Below are 22,647 nucleotides of genomic sequence, written 5' to 3' on the forward strand. Positions count from 1 at the left end.
CCAAATGAAGCATAAATGCCTAACAGACTGGGCAGAAGCAAGGAAAATTTCAACAGGATTTCTCTGGACTTCTTTTCCAGTAAAATATGACTCGGGTTCCACAACACACTTGAAGAAATTAGAGAACAAATGACTACAAAAAGTGCACAGAAAAGAGAGTGAAAGGTAGTTAGAACAGATGGAGGCCAAATTTAAGCAGGACACTAATGAATAGGAAGATCGGAATAGGTTGGGAGTAAGGAGGAATTCGAGTTGGGAAGAGGGGTATAATCAGAAACATGGAATGAGCTAACCTACTGGAGTGCACTAGCCAGCTAGGAAGGGCAAAGCTAGATTAAGTAGCTTTTCAGGTTGTCTGTAACCGGTTTTGAAACTGATGAGGCAAAAAGCCACAATAACAAAAAAAGGATAAGTTGGTCAAACTGTGTGCTTTGAAAAGTTCCTTAACAAATGTCCACGAACTTCTTAAAAATAGCCTCCTGAAGGACAAAGATTACACTTTAAAAGCTGTTTGATGAATACCTAGAAAAGCGACATAGGTATCTGGGTATCCAACCATCATTTAGAACAGTCTAAGAATGTTGGCGATTTTACTTTAACACAAAAATAAGGGCCCCAAATAAGAGATTATTGCATAAATATATGCACAAATTTTAATCCTTAAATGGTAAAAAAACCAAAACCAAAATAATCCAACATCACCACTGTATGATTTAAAAAATAAACTAGGTAGAATTTCAGAGAAATATAACCCCAGAATTTCATTTAGGCATTTAATTTTAAAAACTAAACATTCCAAAGATTATTCTCTGCAAAAGGTCATAGACTTTTTTATACCAAACTCTGAGATATGTTTATGAAATTTTGAGGGGAAAAAGTCACTTAAGAATATTTTTAATAAGTTTAGGAACAGTAACATCTGACAATTTAATTTCCTGGAATTGTCTGAAAAGGATTCATCAATACCCTGTGAAAACAGCTAATAGAAGGGGGAAGCTAGGTGGCTCAGAGGATAAAGCACTGGTCCTGGATTTAGGGGACCTGAGTTCAGATCCGGCCTTAAACACCTGACACTTACTAGCTGTGTGACCCTGGGCAAGTCACTTAACCCTCATTGCCTTGAAAAAAGAAAAAGAAAACAGCTAATAGATATAAAGCAAAGTTGTGAAGCAAAGTTTATTTTTATAGAGGTGAGAAGCTACTTTGAGGCCAGTGCACAGAAGAATCATTAACATGATTTAATTTGTATAGACAAACCTTACATCTTTTCAGATAAGATATATTTTTGGAAAGATGAGGACACTGAAAAACTTGTCACCTCTACAATATGCTCATGTGTTCTACTTTTCTGTGTCTGTTTTAGATAAAACCAAGCCCCATGAGGGCAGGGCCCCTGTCTTTTCTAAAATGTAACTCCTCCATGATCTCGCTACACAATAGGTACTTAGTAAACTAGCTGAATTGTGTCTGTAGTTCAGCAGGGGTAGTGTGGAGCCTCAAAATCAATACATTCCCACCGCTACTGAAATACCATATGTCAGTTTTCCAACAGATCACATGTGATGATTTCATTTTTAGGGAATGCAGAATAAACAGGAGAGATTTTTCTGCAACATAATAAGTTTTAACATAAACTTACCAGTAATATCACATAGGGAATATTAGTATTTCGTTATTTCCAAGAAAAACTTTGAGTCCAATTTGTAGCCTCAAATTTAACTCTATGCTGAATATTAGTTCTAATTTTAAAGGAAAACACCTTTTGCCATTCACACCAACAGAAAGACTTAAGACAAACCCAAACACCTATCTGAATGATGCTTAGTGATTTGTCGGTGCAGCCCACAGAAGTTTCAATTTCTGTATGAACTAATCTAGTGATTAATGGATTACGGAACGAGTGCTTAAGTAAACTGACCCTGTATAACACATTGTGGGTGGACAAAATTTAACACAGGAACATTAGATTGAGATTCAGGAATCATTTTTATTTGGGGATTTAAATCTTATGACAATACTAACTTAATCACACCACTCCATTGGACCAACATTTCAACACTCTGCTAGCTCCAACTATGCCATAGCTCCTCTGGTCCTCCACCCTCCTATCAGAACTTGGCCTCCCTCCCACTCCAGGGAGCCTGAACTTGGGCTTTCAGCTTCTCCTTCTGGAAACCAGGCAAGCAGACCTCTTTCCTGGCTAGCTCTTGGCCAGTATCTTCCACCACTAGTTCCCTATAAGGGATGCCTCCCCAGCTCCAATAGAACACAAACTCCTTGTGGCAGGGGCAGTTCTGCTTCCTTGTATCTGTATCCCCAGTGCTTAGCACAGGGTCAGGTACAAAGAATGCACTTAATAAATGTCTTTCCTTTCACTGATGGATCTATGATCTCATGTATGTAGATAGAGCATTGGACATGGAATCAGGAAGACCTGTATGCAAATTCAGCCTCAGAGACTTACCAGCTATGGTACCCTGGGCAAATCACTTAACCTGTTTGCCTCAGTTTTCTCAACTGTACAATGGAGATAACAGTACCTACCTGTCATGAAGATTAAATGAGGCAATATATATAAAGTGCTTGGCACAGTTCCTGCCACATAGAAAGCAGCATATAAATGCCAACTATGATTATTGTTAATGCTGCTTCATAGATCAACCCTTTCATATCTTCTCATTCTATTAAATTCTCATATAGGTCTTCTCGAAATCCATAACCACAGGACACGGCTGTGATTATACTGGTATGCTGAAGGTGGGTTTTTGTGGCAGCAAGCAAATTGGGATTATTGTAAACACTGCACAATTTCCCAAGAGCAATTCAGTTTAACCTCTCTCTCCAAGAACTTAAATGCTCTGCCCAAGGTCCCAGAGAACTCTGACTGGATTCTTTCTCTGTGACATGGCCAGCACCTCAAGTTAGCACGTGCCTGTTTTATGTCTTGCTTTATGCTGACACTCAGTGAATCACTGAACATATTGGTTACTGATTCTTCTAGGTTTTTAATATGCCAGGGAAGCTTCTTGTCTGAAGAAAGCCTTTAAGGTTCCATTTTGATGCACAGAATCACCTTTAAAAGCACAGACATGCAAGGCTGGATATTCTTTATGCCTTTAAGTCAGTTATATGATAGTGCAGATATGGTCTACTGTAAAAGCCTACAGATCACCTTTTCACATTGTCACATTACTGTGCTCCAAAATGCATAAGACCGTGTACAGATGAGAGAAGAGCCAGCCTGGGATACAAATTCCAGTTCGCCAGTTGGTTTCTTTAACTCCCACGACCTCTATTTTCATTCCACTCCAGTCACACAAAAAGATGGGCACAAGCTTGATCCCACTATTACCCATAAATCTTATATGATCAAAATTTATGAAGTCCCAACCATAATCTCCAATCAGCCAGTCAGTCAACAAACATTTCTCAAACCACAAACTGTGGTAAGCTTTTAGGACACAAAGAGAGGAAAAAACATGATCCTTGCTCTTAAGGTGCTCACATTCTAATGGGGGAGAGAATGTGCCTGGGCTGATGTACACATACAAAACAGATACAGGTTAACTAGAAGGTAACATTAGAGGGAATTTCCCTCCCATCTCTCCCTCCTTCTTAAACCACTTCTTTGTTATGCTGATTGCCAATCCCTCTACCCCTTCAGGGATGAAGAACCAGGCACCAAATTATACTTTGATTCCACTTTCCTGTTTTCCCACTTTTGATCCCATAGGGACCCAAACATTTCTTCAATATTTCTTGCCCACCTCTCCTTCCTGTTCATGACTTGCCAAATCCTAATCCCCCTACTCCCCTGCAGCTGTATTGTACCGGAGGAAACCACACAACCGTGCTGACATGCAGATGGCCTCTCCTGCCTCCCACAATGCTCCAATCTGAACCTCTTCTCTTTCCACCAGCTCCTTCCTTGTTCCATGCAAAACTGCCCAAGTCTTCTCCCAGCCTTGGAGAAACCTTATTTTATGGCTAAATCCAATGGCTTCCCAACCTTTGTCCTTCCTGACCTCTGCAGCCCCTTACACTGCTGCCTCCCCTTTCCTTCCCAGTACTTGCTGAAGAGCTCTACTAGGCACCCAGGGCAGATAAGGCAAGCTATGTACTTTCAAGGAGTTATAGCTTAAAGGCAGGACAGAACGAGCACCTGGACAGCCAAAATAAATAGTATCTATGCAAATTAGAGCAGTGGCATCACACACTCAAAGAGAAACAGGGCCACTAATCCACACATAAGGATCCCTATGTGCCACATATGGACTAAGTTTTAAAATGTAACAATATCTATGTTTTATTACATTTTTACTTATTTTGTTAAGTATTTCCTAATTAGATTTTAATCTGGTTTGGGCTGCACATTTGCCATCTGTGCATTAGAAAGCTGAAAAATGAGGTATTTTGTGAGATCTCGGGGAAAGGTCCTTACTGACTGGGGGAGGGAGAGTCTGGATGATGCTGGCTTTCACAGAAGAGGCTCTATGACCTAAAATGCAAAATCCAGGAGAGGAGAGAGAAATTTTGCCTTCCTGGAGGGAGCAGCCCAGACTTGACCGTTTACATGTCCAACATGAAGAGCACCACGCACTTGGGGATGAGAAATGGTGCCAGTATGAGCCCTGAAAGTGATGCTGAGTATTAGGAAGTCCTGGTAAGAAACTAAACATCTTCAAGGACCCAACTGGTGTTTTCACCCGTGCTGCAAACCAGACAGGAGGCGCTTCATAAAAGAGAGGTGTATCTGAGAAGTGGCTTGGATGGTGTTGAAGAATGAAATCTGAATTTGTACACAAAGATTGATATAATAATGAAGTTAACTAGGAATGGGGCACATCAAATAAGAGTGAATAAAAATCAATATGTTTACCTAGAGACTTTATGAATCTGATTAAGAGAGCTTTAAACAGAAAATGGAAGAGGAGAAAGAAAATGGCCTCCACTTATCCATTAAGCTGGTTACTACAGAGATTAATAGGCATGATATCGGAAAATCAGTGGAGAAGGGTTATTCTTAGGAGACAGTATCCACAAAGAGGGGCAATAATAAAACTTATAGCCTTAAATATTTTTATACAAATGTATCAACAACTATTAGAGTATGGAGAAAGAGGGGAAACCTAGATACAGTAAGCTGAACAGGCTAGAATTGGGGTAGAAAGTGTTTTTTTTTTTTAATAAAAAAGATAAGCAGTTGGAACTCAAGATAAGTGGGATAAATAAGGGAATAACCATCTATCGTCACTGGTTTCAAGCTGGTAGGCCAGATGAACAACACCCCCATGTAGTGTAAGAATTAGTGGATGTGATTGCTAAGTCCCTATTGATGATTTCTGATTAACAGGTGAGAATGGGAGTAGTTATATAGGACGAGAGATAATCAAACAGCCCATTTTTTTTTTTTTTTTAAAGGGAAGAGGGCTAACTCCCTTTGATTTCTGGTTAAATTCTAGAATGAATTAAGGTAATCTTTTGTGAACTTTTAAAAACGGAAATGGTAAGGGCTCAAAGCCAACATCAGTTCATCAAGAAGAGTGCCTGCCAGATAAACATTTCTTTTGGGACAGTATTACTTGACTTAAAGGTTGGGATAATACAACAGATATGGTATACATACATTCCAACGAGGCATAAGACAGTCTTTCTTCTCCTGCTGAACAAGACTGAAAGATCTTTCAATAAGAGTTTACTAAGTACCCACTAAGTATAGGTACTGCGATAGGTACTAGGAATACAATAGGTGCTAGCTTCCCTAGATGGATATGGAACTGACTAAATGCCTCATTCCCAAAGTACTAATAATGGTTGGTTTTAATTTGGAGGGAGGTTTCTGGTGCAGCATTCCAGGGGTCTGTCATAGGATCATCAATTTAATGCTGAAAGGGATCTTGGAGATCACTGAATCCAACCCCCTTCATTGTACAAGCAAGAAACAGTGAAATTAAGTGACTTGGCCAAGTCCACACAGAAAATAGGTAGAAGAACTGGGATCTAAACTCAGGTCCACAGACTCCCATGTCTCTATCTTTGGCCATGTCTGATTTAACTGTTTATTAATGACTTGAATAAAGGACTAGATATATAATGTTCAAATAATATGGCCTTGAAAAGGTCTCTTTGAGGTATCTCTTTGCAGAGGGAATAAGGATTATAAAGGGGTGAAATGAATTTAATAAGAGGAAACTGAATAGGGACAAATGTATGCCTTTATAATGTCCAGCCAAAAAGGCAGAGTAGAAGCAGGTAGTATAGTTGAACTTTCCCTAACACCTCCTCAACAGAGATCTAGAAAAAAAAAGGAACCAGAGTGAGTCCTTCTCAGAAAATCTGAACCCCCCCTCCCACCCCCTATTAGTCATTTGTCCAGCCCAAGACAGCAAAGGAAGACAGCAAGGTCTGGAGCAATCTATATAATAATCCGTTACCTCCCCTCCCCCAACAACAAAGCCCCTAGGGGTCTCACTGGCCTTCAGGTTCAGTGTATATATGGCTACAGTAATAGCAGCACAGTGTCCAGAATGCTGGAGTACGTCACCTTCAACAGCTGTCCACATGTGGACCACTGTGTTCAACTCTGGCCCCCCTATTTCAGAATGGGCATCAGCAAAGTACAGGATGTTTAGGAAGCATACTAGGATGACAAGGGAACTTGAAATTACTCATCGCATGAGGATCCACTGAAGGAACTAGTGACATTTAGCCTGAAGAAGAGAAAACTTGGTAGGGAGTGGGGGAATGATAGCATCTTCTAGTGCCTGAAGGGCTGTCATGGGGTAATAGTGACCAGATTGTTTTTTTCCTTACTAGAGGGTAGAAGCTGCAGAAAGGCATAAGGTTTAGCTATCTAAGATTAAAAGAGACTGCCTTGGGAAGCTCTAAATTCACTACCACCAGAGGTCTTCAAGTGCTTGAATACTGTACTTTTTGTTTCTGGATGGTTTAGACCAGATGAACTATGAGGTTACTCCTAATTTCCAGATTCCGTGGAAGCCAGTGTCCAAGCCGAGATCTCCTGATGACTGAATTCAATGCTCTTTCTGCTACACCATGCAGTCTTTCCATTGGAGGTCGGAAATATCGATCTAAGGCTTGTAAATGAGGTCAGGGATGGAAAACACAGTTGGTGAGTCATTTGCATCAAGGTCACAGTTGAAGCTGTGGGAATGAATTAGTCTTTCCCTCGGTAACACCAGAATAGGGCTAAAGAAAGATCTCTGAGGTATAGCCACCTTTAAAAGTTGGGAAGAGTTTAAGAGATAAAGAGGGAACAATTAGGGAAGCAGCAGAATAAAAAAAATGTGCCTCTGAAGTGATGGAGAATGTCCAGAAGGATGGATGGCCCACTGAGGAAAAATGACTAAATATATGCTATTAATTTGGAGATCAGAAGGTCAAAGGTTATAATTATATTCAATACAGTGATAGTGAAGGAAGTACTTTTGTAAATTGTTGAAGAGAGTAAGTGGTGATAGATGGTGGTATATCAAGTGTAGACAACTTTTTTTTTTCTGGTGAGGCAATTGGGGTTAAGTGACTTGCCTAGGGTCACACAACTAGTAATTGTTAAGTGTCTGAGGCCGGATTTGAACTCAGGTCCTCCTGAATCCAGGGCCAGTGCTCTATCCACTGCGCCACCTAGCTGCCTCTAGACAACTTTTTTAACAGTTCGGTATCAGAAACAAGGGAAGAGATTGGCTATTAGTATCGTGACAAAAGGGACAAGAGAAACTTATATTTGTTTGTATAAAAGATGTCAAGGACATCTTTTCCTCTGTGAGCAGAGGGAAGGAGTAGAGAATAGATGATGAAGAGACATTCTGAGAAATTGAAGACAGGAGTTGAGAGAACTCCCATCAAATGATCTATTTTCTCACTGTAATCTTGGTAATCTGTTGTAACTGTGGAGACTGAGAACTTAAGGATCATGGCTGTAGGGAACAAAAGATTTAAAATGGTTATTCTTGAAGAATAAATGAAAGGAGATTAATTGAACAAGGGAGAGGTCCCATTTCTTGTTTTTTGTTTTTGCGGGGCAATGGGGGTTAAGTGACTTGCCTAGGGTCACACAGTTAGTAAGTGTCAAGTGTCAGAGGCCAGATTTGAACTCAGGTACTCTTGAATGCAAGGCTGGTGCTTTATCCACTGCGCCACCTAGCTGCCCCTCTAGAGGTCCCATTTCTTAAAAGACTATACAAACACTAACTTGCTTAGCATACCATGAGACGTTTATTTCTACATCTCTCCTTGTAACTCTGCTTTTTGTGGTCTGAAAGAAACAAGTTTACATGTATTAATTACGGTTCTCAAATCCTATTTAAAACAGGTGCTTAATGAATTAACATTACTTGAGGACTCCTGTATTTCATAAATTCTTGGTGATTAATACACTATTGTCTTATGAGTTTAGTCTTCAGATGAGTCACACAGTAAAATTTCATTAATTTGGAACCATCAGTTCAAAATATAGGCTAGATATGACTCAGAATTGGGAATAAGTTTAAGCAAAGCATGCAGTTGTTTACTTAGGTTATAACATGTGAGGCACAAATGAGGGACGTTTTTAGATATTGCTTTTTAATAATGTACATAGTTTTAATGCTAGAAAATTCTCCACTCTGACACTAGTTACTTATTGTCTGTTAACTCATGTGATGCAATGAAAATGCAGTGATTCCCGTGGACACACAGAGCAAAAGGAACTTTTAAACTCTAAGTAGAGTGCCCAAATGCCTTGCCCCAACACTGATGTGATTTGAATTTAAAGCTTCAAATAATTTCTTCCTCTGTAAATTTTCAAGATCTTATTTGTAAGGGGAACTGATTCTAAAACTAATAGTACTTTCAAACTAAGAGAAGACATGCAAGAATTTTTCCAGGTTCATTTTTTTTTTAACTCACTGGAGTGAGTAACTAATGTCCATGCTCTACTGTATAAAGTGGGCCTGTAGTGATGTACAGTTTATCTCATTTTACTTAATAGTGTCTATTTATATATTAGGACCCACAGTGCACAGTGGTAAGAGCTGGCCCCAGAGCCAGGTGCCCAGCCAATAATGGCTTCTTGAGCACAACCAAATTTTGCCATCTATCCTCTAGACAACTCCCTAAGATTCTAAGTTACACAAGAATGTGCTGACTGGCACTGGCATCAGTGAAATCACAGGTCCAATCTCTGACTCTACTGATATGTAAAAAGCTGTGCTTAAATATTCTTTTAATTTGGAATGTTTATAATCAAATGTAATGACCTATTATTATGACAAATTAATGTAGTTGTACCAGATAGCATGGGTTACAGATGTAGTACTGGAGGTGTAATTTCACTGGAGAGAAAACTCCCTCTTCCAATGAAGAACAGCTCTGCCATCACGGAGAGTTGCTTGGGGCACTGACAGTGTAAGGGATTTGCCCAGGGTGGTCACATAGCTGGCTAGCATATGTTCCTGGCAAGACCAGAACTCATGTGTCTTCTTAGATCCCTATTCATTATGCCATGCTGTCTCTGCGTACAAAATACAAAATAAAGTACCAAAAAAGTAAGAAATAGAAAAAAACACATAAAAGACTTGTTAGGCAGAATATTAACTTAAAATGGCCATATCTGACGTGTACATATCAGTGTATTTATTTAGTGGCTTGTTTGTGACATAAAGTCATCTTTAAACCACAGAATTCATTCTATTATCTCACACCTAAACAACTAATAACTACGGGAATGGGGAAACATTTAAAATTGAAAGGGCTCTGCTAAAGTTGGGAAGATACCTATGAATCTGATGGAAAGGTAGGGTTGAACCTTAGGCTCTGGAGTGGAAAGAGACCTTACAGATCACCTGGTCCAACCTCTTCCCTTTATGGACAAGGCCCAGAGAAATAATGGGACTAGTCCAAAACAACACAGAGATTTAACTGGCTAGAATTCAGGTTTCCCAAATTTCTGTCCAGTGTTCTTTCTAATAGACTCGACTCCCTTACAAGGCCTATACAGTTTTCATCAGAAGCTGATACTTCTGGAATCAGGTTATGTTAAAATACCTTCCAATCAGGGGCAGCTAGGTGGCGCAGTGGATAAAGCACTGGCCCTGGATTCAGGAGTACCTGAGTTCAAATCCAGCCTCAGACACTTGACACTTACTAGCTGTGTGACCCTGGGCAAGTCACTTAACCCCCATTGCCCCGCAAAAAAACCCCCAAAAACCAAAACAAAATACCCATCAATCTCTCTTTAAACTTTCAATTTCAAAATATAGTCAGCCTTGAACAACACTGAGATGGCAACTTTAATGCTATACCAAAATCAAAATTCCTGTAGAGCGGCTGAATGATGGATCAACTTTTAAATGAAACCTCTTCTACAATAATATTTCATATTTTGAAAGTTTCCCTCATCCACAGATTGAATCAATTAAGCAGCATTAGGGTAAAAGTATTTCCAGACCCTCAATTTGTTTCCTCATAGTGAGTCCCATAATTATCGAGCAATGTAAGAGCTTTGTTGTTCTCTTATGGTTTTGAAATGAGCCTTCATGTTCAATGTAGGTATAAGAAAAAAAAAAGGGATAAAACCTGTCAGAGGAAAATAGTCTTTGTCCATCAAAGCCTTAATTGAAAATGTGTGACATGTCTGAAGGTTCTAAGATTGTGACAATCTCCACTCATCCAAAATTTATTAATGGGCAGTTTTGCTTATGGGATCCTACAATATTAGTGCAAGCTAGAAGAGTCAATTTGTCCTGACTCTATTCTCTTAACTCTGCTAGGCCGGTTTTGAGGCAACAGGCACAAAATTCATCACAAGGGCTGAAGTAGTGGTGATAGTTAACAGTTTACATTATATTGTCCTTTAAGGTTTGGGAAGTTTCTAACATCATATTTTTCCAGCCTCCTGTCCATCTTAAGTGGGCAATACCATCTCCATTTTACAGGATGGGAAACCGGATAACTCAAATTAAATGACTTGCCCAGTGTGATATACCAAGCGTCTGAGGCAGGATTTGATTCCAGTTCCCTTTTGACTTTAAGCCCAGTGTTCTACCTGATACACCAATACACCTCTGAGATAGTTATTCCCCAAACCTTTAAGACTGGCAGGGCCTGCCAAAGCTTGTGTTTCACAGATATGTTATAAACCTCTGGTTATCTCCATGCCACAATAAGGCAGCAGAAAAGTGCTTTTGTAGAATCTTATTACCACAGTATCTCAACCAGACATTTCTTCATCTGCATAATCTCACATAATCTTCACAAAGAACTGGTGAGGCAGCTTGTAGTACTGTCCTCCGGGCTTACAACCTAGGGACTCTGCTCTCTCTTACCCCAGATCCGATACGCTGCCCAGAACTGTTGATTTTCACAGCTTCTCTTACATGTGCCCCCTTCTGTCCTGATGGTGCCACTGCTGTGGTGCGGGTCCTCAACAGCTCATACCTGGACTATTGCTAGGAGCCTGACTCACGTCTCTCCCCACTCCAGGCCATTCAGCCACCAAAGGGATGATCATAAAGGAACAAGCACGCCGACCCCCAGCAGTAAACTCCATGATTCCCTATTGCCTCCAGGAGCAAATACAAATTGCTACTTGGCATTCCAAGCCCTTCACAGCCCAGCCTCCTCAAGCCTGTCCAGTCCTCTTACACCCAACACATCGGCTGCGATCCAGTGACACTGGTCTCCTGACTGTTCCGTGCCCTCAGCTCTGGGCATTTTCTCGGGCTGTGCCTCATGACTGGAAAGTTCTCCCTTCTCCAGCCTGACTACTGGCCTTCCTGGCTCCCTTCAAGTCCCAACTAAAATTCTGCCCTTCCCAGGAAGCCCCTCCCAACCCATCTTCCTTCTGTGTCTTCCATGTATCCTGCATATAGTTTGCTTTGTATATTTCTGTCTGCAAGTTGTTTGCCTCTTAGATTATAAGTTCTTTGAAGGCAGGGACTGCCCTTTGGCCCTTTTTGTATCCCCAGCAATTGATCGCCATCCTACACATTGTGATTTTACAGGCCTACATCTGTAATTTGATCCCAACCTGAGTTAGGTCTTCTGACTTCAAGATGAACTGTATTACACCATCTTTCCAATTTCATCAGTATTATTTAGAAAGCAGATCCCTGAAAAACCCATTATATTGTTTGCAGGTTTAGGGTTGCTGGTTGCTTTCTGCTAAGTATTGTCAATCATCAGAGAATACATTTCTTTTGATGCTTAGCGCAATTTGTAATTTCAGTGGTGTGGAAAACACCAAAACCACAGATCAAAACCACACTCCACGCTCTCTCATCCTGCAAAAACTTTCATCTATTTATTTCATGGAAGACAAGGCCTTCTTCCTGTTACTTATTTTTCTCTATCTCAAGGGCACCATACTACTCATGTTGTCTATCATTCTCACCATCTAACTGGTAATGTTTTGCCATTTATGCATTTGATGCCTTTTATTTCTTGCACACAATGACAATATATGGGGCTCTAGAAATTATCTTTGATTATAAGTTGTTGGCATCTTTTCAATGAATACTGGGCCCCACCCTTTTCCATTTATATGCCCATTATCTGTAATGCATGCTGGGCACTCTCTCTGTTCATCTGAAAGAATTTGGTGATCAACTTTTAAGAACTGCTACAACTGTTACTTAAATACATCTACACAGGGAAAATCACAGTGAGCCAACAGGGATTCACTGAGAATAAGCCATGTTCCTCAAGAACTCTGACCAATGTTGGTAAACTATGACTCTTGAGGACCAATGATAACACATACTCTCCAATTCCTGACTGGTGATGGACTCGTAACAAGTTATATAGTTTTTGGACATGGTTAATGTGGGAATTTGTTTTACTTGATTATGCATATTGTTACAAGGGTTTTGTTTCGCTTTTTTTTTAAAGTAGAAAGTAGAAAGGAAGAAAAAAGTAAACACTTATTAACTGAAAAGAAATATTAAAAAACCACATGATTTATTCATGTTGTGTCAAAAATAACAAATCACATTATGAAAAAAAATAAATTCTATTAGTCTCAACTTAATTTTCTTCTATGATTAAACTACCATAGATTAGTAGAATGGTGGGGACACAGTCTATTGGAATCTCATTTAACAAAGGCTCTTAGAAAATATGAGAGAGGGAAATGATTAGATTGGGTAGGTTTGGAAATGGTTGACTACTGCCCTTTGATCAAAGGATGTAGCATAACCGGGAGTGAGAGCCTGCTACTAGATTGTCACAGGGCTTTCTTTTCCACCATTTCTATCAATGACATGCACAAAGGCAGAGATGACATTAAATGAGCAGCTGATGGTTATTGTTAACATGCTGATATGACAGAATCAGCATCTCAAAAGATCCTGATAGCCTAGAATAGAGGTCTGAAGATAAGATGAAACGCAACAGGTATAAATGTGAAAGTCCTGCAGTTGGGCTGAAAAAACAACAACAAAAAACCAGGATAGGATTCTTGAGGTACAGCCAGAAAAAAATGCTCATATGAAAAGGTAGAATATATATATGGCAGGAGTTACAGTTTGATGTGGTAGACAGAAAGGCTCATGCTATCAATCTCAGACCAAATTTAAAGTGTGGTTTCTACAACAAAGAGGGGTGGGCCTAATGTATTCTGTTCTGGTCAGATCACATATAGATCCAGCTCCGGGAGGCACATTTTGGAAGGGACATTGACAAGCAATATTAGAGGAAAAGGATGGCATCCCAGGTGTCGAGGGGAATCAAAACTTACTCACACAAGAACTAGTTTAGAAAACTATGGACATGAACTTGGAAAATTAAAGCTCTGGAAAGGGGTGGAGGAGGGTATGAGTTGATAGTTCTTTTCAAGCACCTGGAGGGTTCCTACAGAATGGCAACTAGACATGCTCTGCATGGCCAAAGAAAGCAGAACAAATGCATGGAAGTACCAGGGTGGAGACTTTTTAGGAAGTCTTTCCTCCATGTAGAGTCAATGAGAACTGCCCTGAAAGGGAAGGATTCCTATAAAAAGGAGTGAGCTCACCATCCCAGATAATAGCCTGTCATGCAGACTGCCCATAGCAGTCTAATGTATTCTGCAGTCACCTGTTACTGAATTAGACTGCAAAAAACTAAAGGGATGTGGCTGATATTTTCGGATCAGCGTGACAGCCACATCATGGGGACAGGACAGAGCCTGGCTCATTCATGGGGTGCAGCCCTCCCTCCCTGCCCCTGCTGCTTGTGACAGTAGACAATGCCTCAGGTTTGTATGTTCTGAATCGAGGTGGCCGCCACCCTCCCCTGAGCAGGATGGCTCTGTCTTGTGCTCCTCTGGTTGAGGGCTGTCTGCTGTCTACTTTCTCCTCCCCGCTTCCCTGATCACTGGCTTGGTCCCCTGTGGCTCTGCCAACAGAGCTGGGCTCTCCCGCTAACAGGCTTGGCCCAAATGAATGCCCCTTCCTCCTTTTTGGCAAACCAAAGTGCCACAGCTCACTGGGAATGATCTCCCCAGCCTTTCTCTTTGTTGCTGTTCAAAGACTTTCTTTCCTGAGAAAGGGCTCCTTTACCCTGAGCCTGCCAGTCTCGAGGCTAGTCTAGTGGCTTCAATTTGCTGAGCTTGACCTCTGGAGATCTAAGCATTTGTCCTCAGCGAGGCTGCATTCAGAGTGCTCGTGGCTTTCAGAACAGGTTTCCCCACAGCCCTCTGAGGTGGCCTGTCTGACAGATCAGGACATAGGCAGAGAAGTGAAGTGTCTTTCCAAGGCCACACAGCTCCTAGATGCAGAAGCCTAACCTGAACCAGGTCTTACGTCCCCAAACCCAATCCTCCTCCCCATAGCACTCAGTCAAATTTTGGCCAACTTGGCCTTGTGTCTTTCCTAAGGAAAATGCCACACTTGTAATAGATAGTCAATGAATATGTGATGATGACAAAAATGATAAAAATACATGGTCAGAAAGAAATTTTAATGACATTAAAATTTTTTGGGTATCTAGCATAAAAATGCCAATATATAAAGCAATACACAATGAACAAGTCTTATTTCTGTAACTTATAAAAGCTAATAGCATTAGAAAACATAAAATATTTGAAGTAGAAAAAATTTTAAATTAAAAAAATAAACTTAAACACTAATATGAAAATATTTTACATTTAAATGTATATCCTACATTAAAATTGTATAAAGTATGAATTTTACATAACATTAAGTCATTTTATCATTGAAGAAATTAGTTCTTCTCTGCCTTGATCCTCATTTCAGTTTTCTCCCTACCCCATCATTCCCCCCTTTACATCTTCCTTCTACCTCTTAGTCTTCCTCTTTTAAGCATTTTTAACCTGTGAGAGTCATAGGTTTTAGAATCATTAGCATTTTATAGCAACCTCATCAGTATGAAACCCTGAACAAAATACATGATCCTTAAGTGAATCACATCTACTTATGCACAGAAAGCCTCACATATAAAATTTTTGTAAATTTTGCTATACAATGATGAATGAATTTGTGGATTTTTTTTTAAAACAAAAAAGTCACAGTTCATTTTTACATCTAAATTTCATTTTTTAGTAGAGTGATTCCTGACTAACTTTGACATAGCTTTTTGTTATCTTTCTGACCTTACCAAAAAGTGGGAATCTTGAATACTTTTCTATATAGGAAAATCTCAAATAAGATTACTATACAAAGAAAGTGGCTTGCACGAAGCAAACAGGAAATATATATTAGTTATGAATAGACTTCATTATCACTGGCTCTGAAATATGTATTCATATCCCAATTCCAATTGAAATTATTCAATATGATGCTTTATACATAGTAGGTACTAAAGATTTAAATTGAATTTTCTCTATTCCATATGGTATTTTTGCTTCCTATAATTTCCCATGTAATTCTCCTTAATTTTACTTATTTATTTATTGAGGGTAGGGTCAGGAATAGTGATTTTTTTCCAGAAGGAGTCCTTAGTGAGGTAACCCTTTGCTTACTGCCATGTTACAGGACTTGAGAGCTGTGAGCTGCTAAGTGACCTAACAGGGTCCTCCAATCAGGCTTCTAACCATTATACTACTCTGCCTCTTGACAGTTTTACCACAGAAGTACAACCTACCTGCATGTATGATCATCACTCACACTTGCAATTTCTTGGCCTTCTTTGGGGGAAAACACCAAATCATTTATGTAATCTGAATGACCAGCTAAAATCTGTCATGGGGAAAAAAATAAAAACATAATAGAAAAAGATTCCATTTCTATTTTCATTTCCTTGTCTCAAAAACTTCTACTGTGTTTTCTAGAAACACTTCTTAAGCAACATATTTTAAAAGTCTCTCTCTCCCTCTCTTTCTCCCTCCCCCCCCCCCCCCCCACAGAATTTAACTTGGAAAGATGCTGACAATTTCACACTGCTAGTAGCTGGATCTTGATTTTTAAATGTGTAGCACTTGTTAAAATGGAGATGCTCCATTCTTCACCTACTGCTTAACATGCTGTTGCCTTTGTTTTACTTCCCATGGAGGGTAACAAAATAACACTCTGAAAGAGATGTGTTCTGGGGAAATTCTAGTTATCATCCAGGCTGTTTTGCTATTCTGCTCCCTGATGCTACCTAATAAAACCCTTCCCTTGATTTTCTGCTCCTTTACCTATTTCCTTGATGATAAAGGACCTGCCCTTATTGCCATGGCAGGAATGATCTGGAAGTGAAGGAGCCCTGTCAGCTGGTACTAAGCCTATCTGAGGCTCCAAGCCATATGCCAGTCCATCACAAGGCCAATTCCTGCACTGAATATGCCCCCTTGAGGAGGCTGCCCATGATTTCTACGGGGCTGAGGAAGGGCACACATGGGGAGAAGAGAAGGAACAAGAGCACATGAAGAGGCTGGGTTTCTCCAAAGCCCCCAAGTGAAGTCATGCCAGAGATGGCCATTTCACTAAAGAATGATCCCAACTTAAAGCACAGGTCAAAGGTTAAAGAAATTATTTTGAGTGTTTCTGCTTTCTCCTCCTAATAACAATAAAAAAACAGCTTGGGTAAGGAACACTTTACAGTGGGCAAAGCATTTTCCTCAAACAAGCCAGTGAGGCAGACAATACATGTATGACATTTTCAAAAGTAAGCACTCTATCACTCAATATACTATAGAAATTACATTTTAAAAGCAAGCAAATACATACCAAGAATTTGTAAAGACTTGTAGGTCTATAAATTATTAAGTCTATTACTATGTACCTTATATTCGTTTTTATCCTGAAGATCTGAAGTGAATAGTCTCAATTTCTTATCAGCAGCTGCAGTACAAAATCTAAAAAACCCCAACAGAACAAAAAACTGGTTGCCAGAAATTAAATTTTTTTAAAAAGTTGACATTATAGGTAAATTTTCATATAATTTATCTTCCATTCAATAAAATACTGACTACAAAGTACTGTGGTAAAGGTTGTGAAGGATAAAAAATATAAGATACAGTCTGTACCCTAAAAGGCATTATAATTTTGCGGGGAAGACAATTTACAAATGCATGAAAAACTAAATACGGGAATGGGGAGGTTAAACAATGAAAAAATATGACAAAACAGTATGATCATTAGTCAGCAAGAATCAATGCATATAATCTAATTTTTTTCCTACAAAAAGTACCTTAAAATTTTTCAGAGCTCAAATATAATATAATTTATTTCTTAAAGTAGATAAGTCTACGCAGGAAAAAAAAGTCTAGAAGAACACAAACAGTACTAATTCTGTTATTACCTTGTTAAATTGAATATATCCTTAAAAAACTACTATCCTTAACAAGCTTATGGTTCCATATAGAAACTCCTTTTTTTCTTCTCATTTATTGTCACTTTTATGCTTGTTAATGATCGTTAAGTTCATAAAAAAACAAGTTAGGTCTTAGAGAGCTGCCAAAAGCAGACAGAGGTCAAGTGATGTGGCCAGCGTCATATGTTAGTGGTGGGACATACAAACAGGTCTTCCCAGCCTAGCACCGGATGCACGACATTGTGGGGCCTCCCACAAAGGTATCTACAACATATGCAAAACAATGGCTTCCCCCCCCATATTTTTCCTTCAAATACACAAAACAACATAATTATTGTATTTGCAAAAGGCTAACTGAACCAAATAATCATTTAGTAATGGAGAAGATGAGAATGCTCTTCTATCCACCAAGATAATTATAGTACTTGGGTATTAGTGGTTTTCTCTTTTACTGAAGTGCCAATACAATCACAAATGCAATATTTTAAACAATTCTTAAGAAGGAAAAAAACTCATTTGATCTAGGTTAAAAAGACAAAGTGAGTGAAGCCTTTTCAATTTAGCCCATGGTCACCCAGTCCAGTTCTCAGCTCTCCCTCAGTGGCAGGATGAGAGCATGATGAGGAATAAAAAGTGTAGGAGCAGGTGGAAGATCCTACCAGTAAGATAATCTGTGTGTGTGTGTGTGTGTATAGTATTCTATAACAATTTTCCTTTTCATCTCAGGAAAAAAAACCCCAAAACCCAGCTGGTAGGGTCAACAGGCTGAAAAGTAGCATGCTTAAAATCACCATTCAACTGAGTTCCAACTAAAGCCAGCAAACAACAAAGGGGAGAATGGTGAATTGCTTGTTTGTCTTTTTATTTATTTATTTATTTTTAGTGAGGCAATTGGGGTTAAGTGACTTGCCCAGGGTCACACAGCTAGTAAGTGTTAAGTGTCTGAGGTCGGATTTGAACCCAGGTACTCCTGACTCCAGGGCTAGTGTTCTATCCACTGTGCCACCTAGCTGCCCCGTTTGTCTTTTTAAACAAAACGAGATGAAAAGGAAAATTGTTATAGAAAATAATCTTTAGGAAATCTGTGCTTAAAGTCCTAAGACCTGCATTAGCTTCCTAGGGCTCGACAACTCATGACATCTGTGGAACATTCAACTTCTCTGAGTTTCAATTTTCTAATCTGTAAAATGAGCCCAATAAACATTTGCAACTAAATCCTGCAGAGGATTGTTGTGAAACTCAACTGCCCAACCAACCAATCCATCCATCATCTATCAGACGTCTCTACTGTGTCAAACACTGGCATTCAGAGACACAGATGAAACAGTGCTTCTGACCAAGGAGAGAGCATGGGAAAGGGCTAGAAAGGCAAACTCGGGCTGTCTCTTAATGAGGTCGTGCCCACGTAATGAGCCATTATCAACATGAAGCAGAGCGCTAGGGAGTGGATTCATGAGTGACCCTTGGGCCTATCATACCCCTCTGGGCCCCAGGGCCTCATGCAGAAGACACTGCCATCCAGGGCTTCTGAGATCCCTCCAATTCTACATCTCTGACTCTAGGACAATACACAGAGGGCCCTCTGACAAGAAGATCACTAAAATGTGGAGCCTGAGGAGGGTATGAGCGCTTCAGTTAGAGAGGCGCTGAACTGGCCCAAAGACACTGATTTCTTCACTACGCTATTCAGACAGATGACATTAAGCACTGATCAGTACCATCACCAACTCCTGACACGGATTCAAATGGGGCTGGGAACTGGACAGAGCATCTTTCCCAGGTATTGTCAGCACGATTCCCCCTTTAGCTCATACAGCGTCAGCAACTTATCCAAGGGATTCCTAAAGGCCTGGTATCTACTTTATTTCACCTTACTTGATCACTGGAGGCAAAGTATCGAGCCTGGTCTCTGGGCTCCATGCAATGGCGTCAACTCTGAGCCCGTGATGAAACGTTCTTAGGGTTCTATACTGGATCCCTTCTACTTCTGCTTCCTCCTCCTGAAGAGAACAAGGCACGGTCACACAATCATTGAGGGGAAAGGCCTGAGGCCTTTTGTTTCAAGGTGGAATTAAAAATCCATTTAAGTACATGAAGGAGACAAATAAATCATGACAAAAATAAGTCGTCATGCCACATTTTTCTTAGTTAATATGATAATAGTTAATGTGATAATAGATTCTTCAATAGATTACACCACATAACAATACAGGGAGAACGGGGTATTTTTGTTAAATGAGTTACCACATCTGAGTTATTTATTAGCAAAAAATTAGGTTTCAATCAGACAATTAATTTATTATCTGGGAGACATTTCATTGTTGTGTAGTTCTTCAGGATCATTATTGTGAACCACCACCAGTGAATTAACATTCAAATGGTATAAGGCAACTGGGTGACTTGTGAAAGCTTTGTGGCATCAGAAGAATACCTGGGATCATAAAGGAAATGCTTTTTTATCCTGAAAGGTAAAAATTTCTTAAAGTAATGATTTGTGCACCTTGAAGAATTCATATTCCTACTGCATATACCTCTCCAGGGGATCTAGGACCTAATCTTGGCTTTCTTATTTTCTATTACTCTGGAGGAGCCTGGGTAGAAATCATTCACTCCCTGTTCAAGCTCATCTGAAATTGCTTTTTTGACTATCTTCCTAATACTAGCTTATTTACATGTCATCTGCCTGGCTCAAAAAGTAAAGAATATATAAATTCTTGATATTTGGGTTATTTGTTGGATTCTGTGCAAAAGGTATCTAATTAGATCTGATTGCTACAAGGAAACTACTTGTAGCTGTATGACTGAATTATTATTACTAACTATATGACTGAACTAGTATTATTGAACTGGTCTGATTTGTTATTCTAAGAAATGTGTAAGACAGAAAACCTTAAGAAGTTAGTCAATGCCTTCACTGCTATGAACAAACTATGTTCAGATTACTACAACAAAGCACATTACATCCAACCTGGCAAAGAAGCATTCCTTTGCCAAAACCTCACAAAATTTCACAGTCAATAATAAAATATACCTAGAACATGCAGAATTTGCAGGTATTTTCTAGGAGTACTCTATTTGAATATTCTCTATCTCTCTAAGGCCGACCCAAGAACATTCCTCAGATTAAATTCAAACTGTTTGCTACGTTTTTCTATATGATATCTATGGCAAATCCTTCCTGGCCTCCCCAGAATAACCACAAGGATCTACGAGACCAGGACATTTGCCTGGTACATAAACTCAGAATCTTCCCTCACTCTTATTTATAATTGGAAAAAGATTATAATCTTAAATTATTTCAGAGTAACAAATCATGTTCTTTTTGGGGGGGGGGAGGGGCAATGAGTGTTAAGTCACTTGCCCAGGGTCACACAGCTAGTAAGTGTCAAGTGTCTGAGCCCAAATTTGAACTCAGGTCCTCCTGAATCCAGGGCTGGTGCTTTACCCACGAATCATGTTCTTAAATATGAAGGAAGGGGGCAGCTAGGTGGCGCAGTGGATAGAGCACTGGCCCTGGATTCAGGAGGACCTGAGTTCTAATCCGGCCTTAGACACTTGACACTAGCTGTGTGACCCTGGGCAAGTGACTTAATCCCTATTACCTTGCAAAAAAACAAAACAACAACAACAAAAAAATATGAAAGACAAAGTAAGTGAAAAGTAACGGACATCAATTTGTCAAGGAGAAAGAGACATCAGGTTTTAGAACTTTAGGGCTCACATATATGCTGGATATATAACTTTAGCTGACTTCTCAGTTTGTCAGGGGACACCTGCTAAACGATTTAAAAATAATTTAGGGAGTCCAATAATACCTCCCTTTTATAGAGGTCAGATTATTTTTAGTGTTCTACACTTAACTAATCAATCTTCTGGAAAAAGAGTACTACAGGTTTTTAGATCAAAATACAGTTCTGTGGATACTGTAATAGTATGTATGACAATTAGTCATGTAATTTGTTACTAAACTAACACATGGAATTTTATGGAGAAAAGGCCTTAGAAAACTTAATGACTGTATAGTCTGCGCAATCATGTGTCATCAGCGAAGCTTATTCCTGGCAGCCAATAACACATCCTGAGCCAGCTAAAAGGGAGAACGGGTGTGGTAGGGGCATAGATGGATGCTATTTTGAGGCTAATGTGGGACTGAATGTTACTGTAGAGACAGGAAATCAAGACAATCTGCTTTTGAAACTAGACGAAGTGTTGCTAATGTATATTTCCACAGTGTTTGATGTGGAAGTCACTGTTGGTTGATGGAAAAGTAAGAATCAGAGCATTATAACTTTGGAACTAACAAGGACATTCAAGATTATCTAGTTGAATCCTCAGATAAGGAAACTGAAGTCTTAGAGGTAAAATGACTTGTCCAAAGTCAAAGATAAGGATTTAAAGTTGATAGAAATTCCTAAGATGTCTCCATTCTAGGCACGAGCATGCCATAAGGTGAAGACTCTATTAGCTTATAGTTACTGTGTAATCTCCATGTACACCACATTTTACTGGGTGGTATGGAACCTGGATAAGCTGACAACCTCGAAAAAGTAGTCATTTAATAAGAATTTCAAATAAGTGGTAATAACTTACATGGTAGAGAATGGCTTATTTCTATTTGAGTCATTTTGACTCAAAACCACCTGAATTTTCCTCTCTACCTTTTTCTTCCTCTTCTTTCTATGAGTCTATTTATCTCCCTCTCTTCCTTTTTCTGTCACCTTATCCATCTTGTACCCTTTTTCTCATATATTTGTTTGGCTCCCCTCCCTCCAAATTCCTGTCTAATTCTGTCCCTCCTCCTCCCCACATTTTTTTTTAAAATTCCAATCTCTATTCCACTTTTCCAGTAACTGACATGTAGAACTGAAATAGATGCCTTAGTGTCTACTGTTCTTTTTGTACAGAATTTTACATTCC

The 22,647-nt window shown here is 39.5% G+C and overlaps 1 protein-coding gene across 2 annotated transcripts in view; it reads right to left on the reverse strand.

The window, feature by feature from the left end:
• The window catches only part of NUP37 (nucleoporin 37), a 51,829-nt gene that overhangs the window by 23,078 nt on the left and 6,104 nt on the right, over positions 1-22,647 (reverse strand). The window contains exons 3-5 of one of the 2 annotated variants that reach the window (XM_043967435.1): positions 19,606-19,730; positions 17,200-17,272; positions 16,078-16,172 (exon numbers count right to left, since the gene is read on the reverse strand). In XM_043967435.1, coding sequence (XP_043823370.1) covers positions 16,078-16,172; positions 17,200-17,272; positions 19,606-19,730 — 293 coding nt within the window. The remainder of the gene's footprint in view (positions 1-16,077; positions 16,173-17,199; positions 17,273-19,605; positions 19,731-22,647) is intronic. The other variant, XM_043967436.1, reaches the window with a different exon arrangement.

Source organism: Dromiciops gliroides, chromosome 5, assembly GCF_019393635.1.
Source record: "Dromiciops gliroides isolate mDroGli1 chromosome 5, mDroGli1.pri, whole genome shotgun sequence".
Taxonomy (NCBI): Eukaryota; Metazoa; Chordata; class Mammalia; order Microbiotheria; family Microbiotheriidae; genus Dromiciops; species Dromiciops gliroides.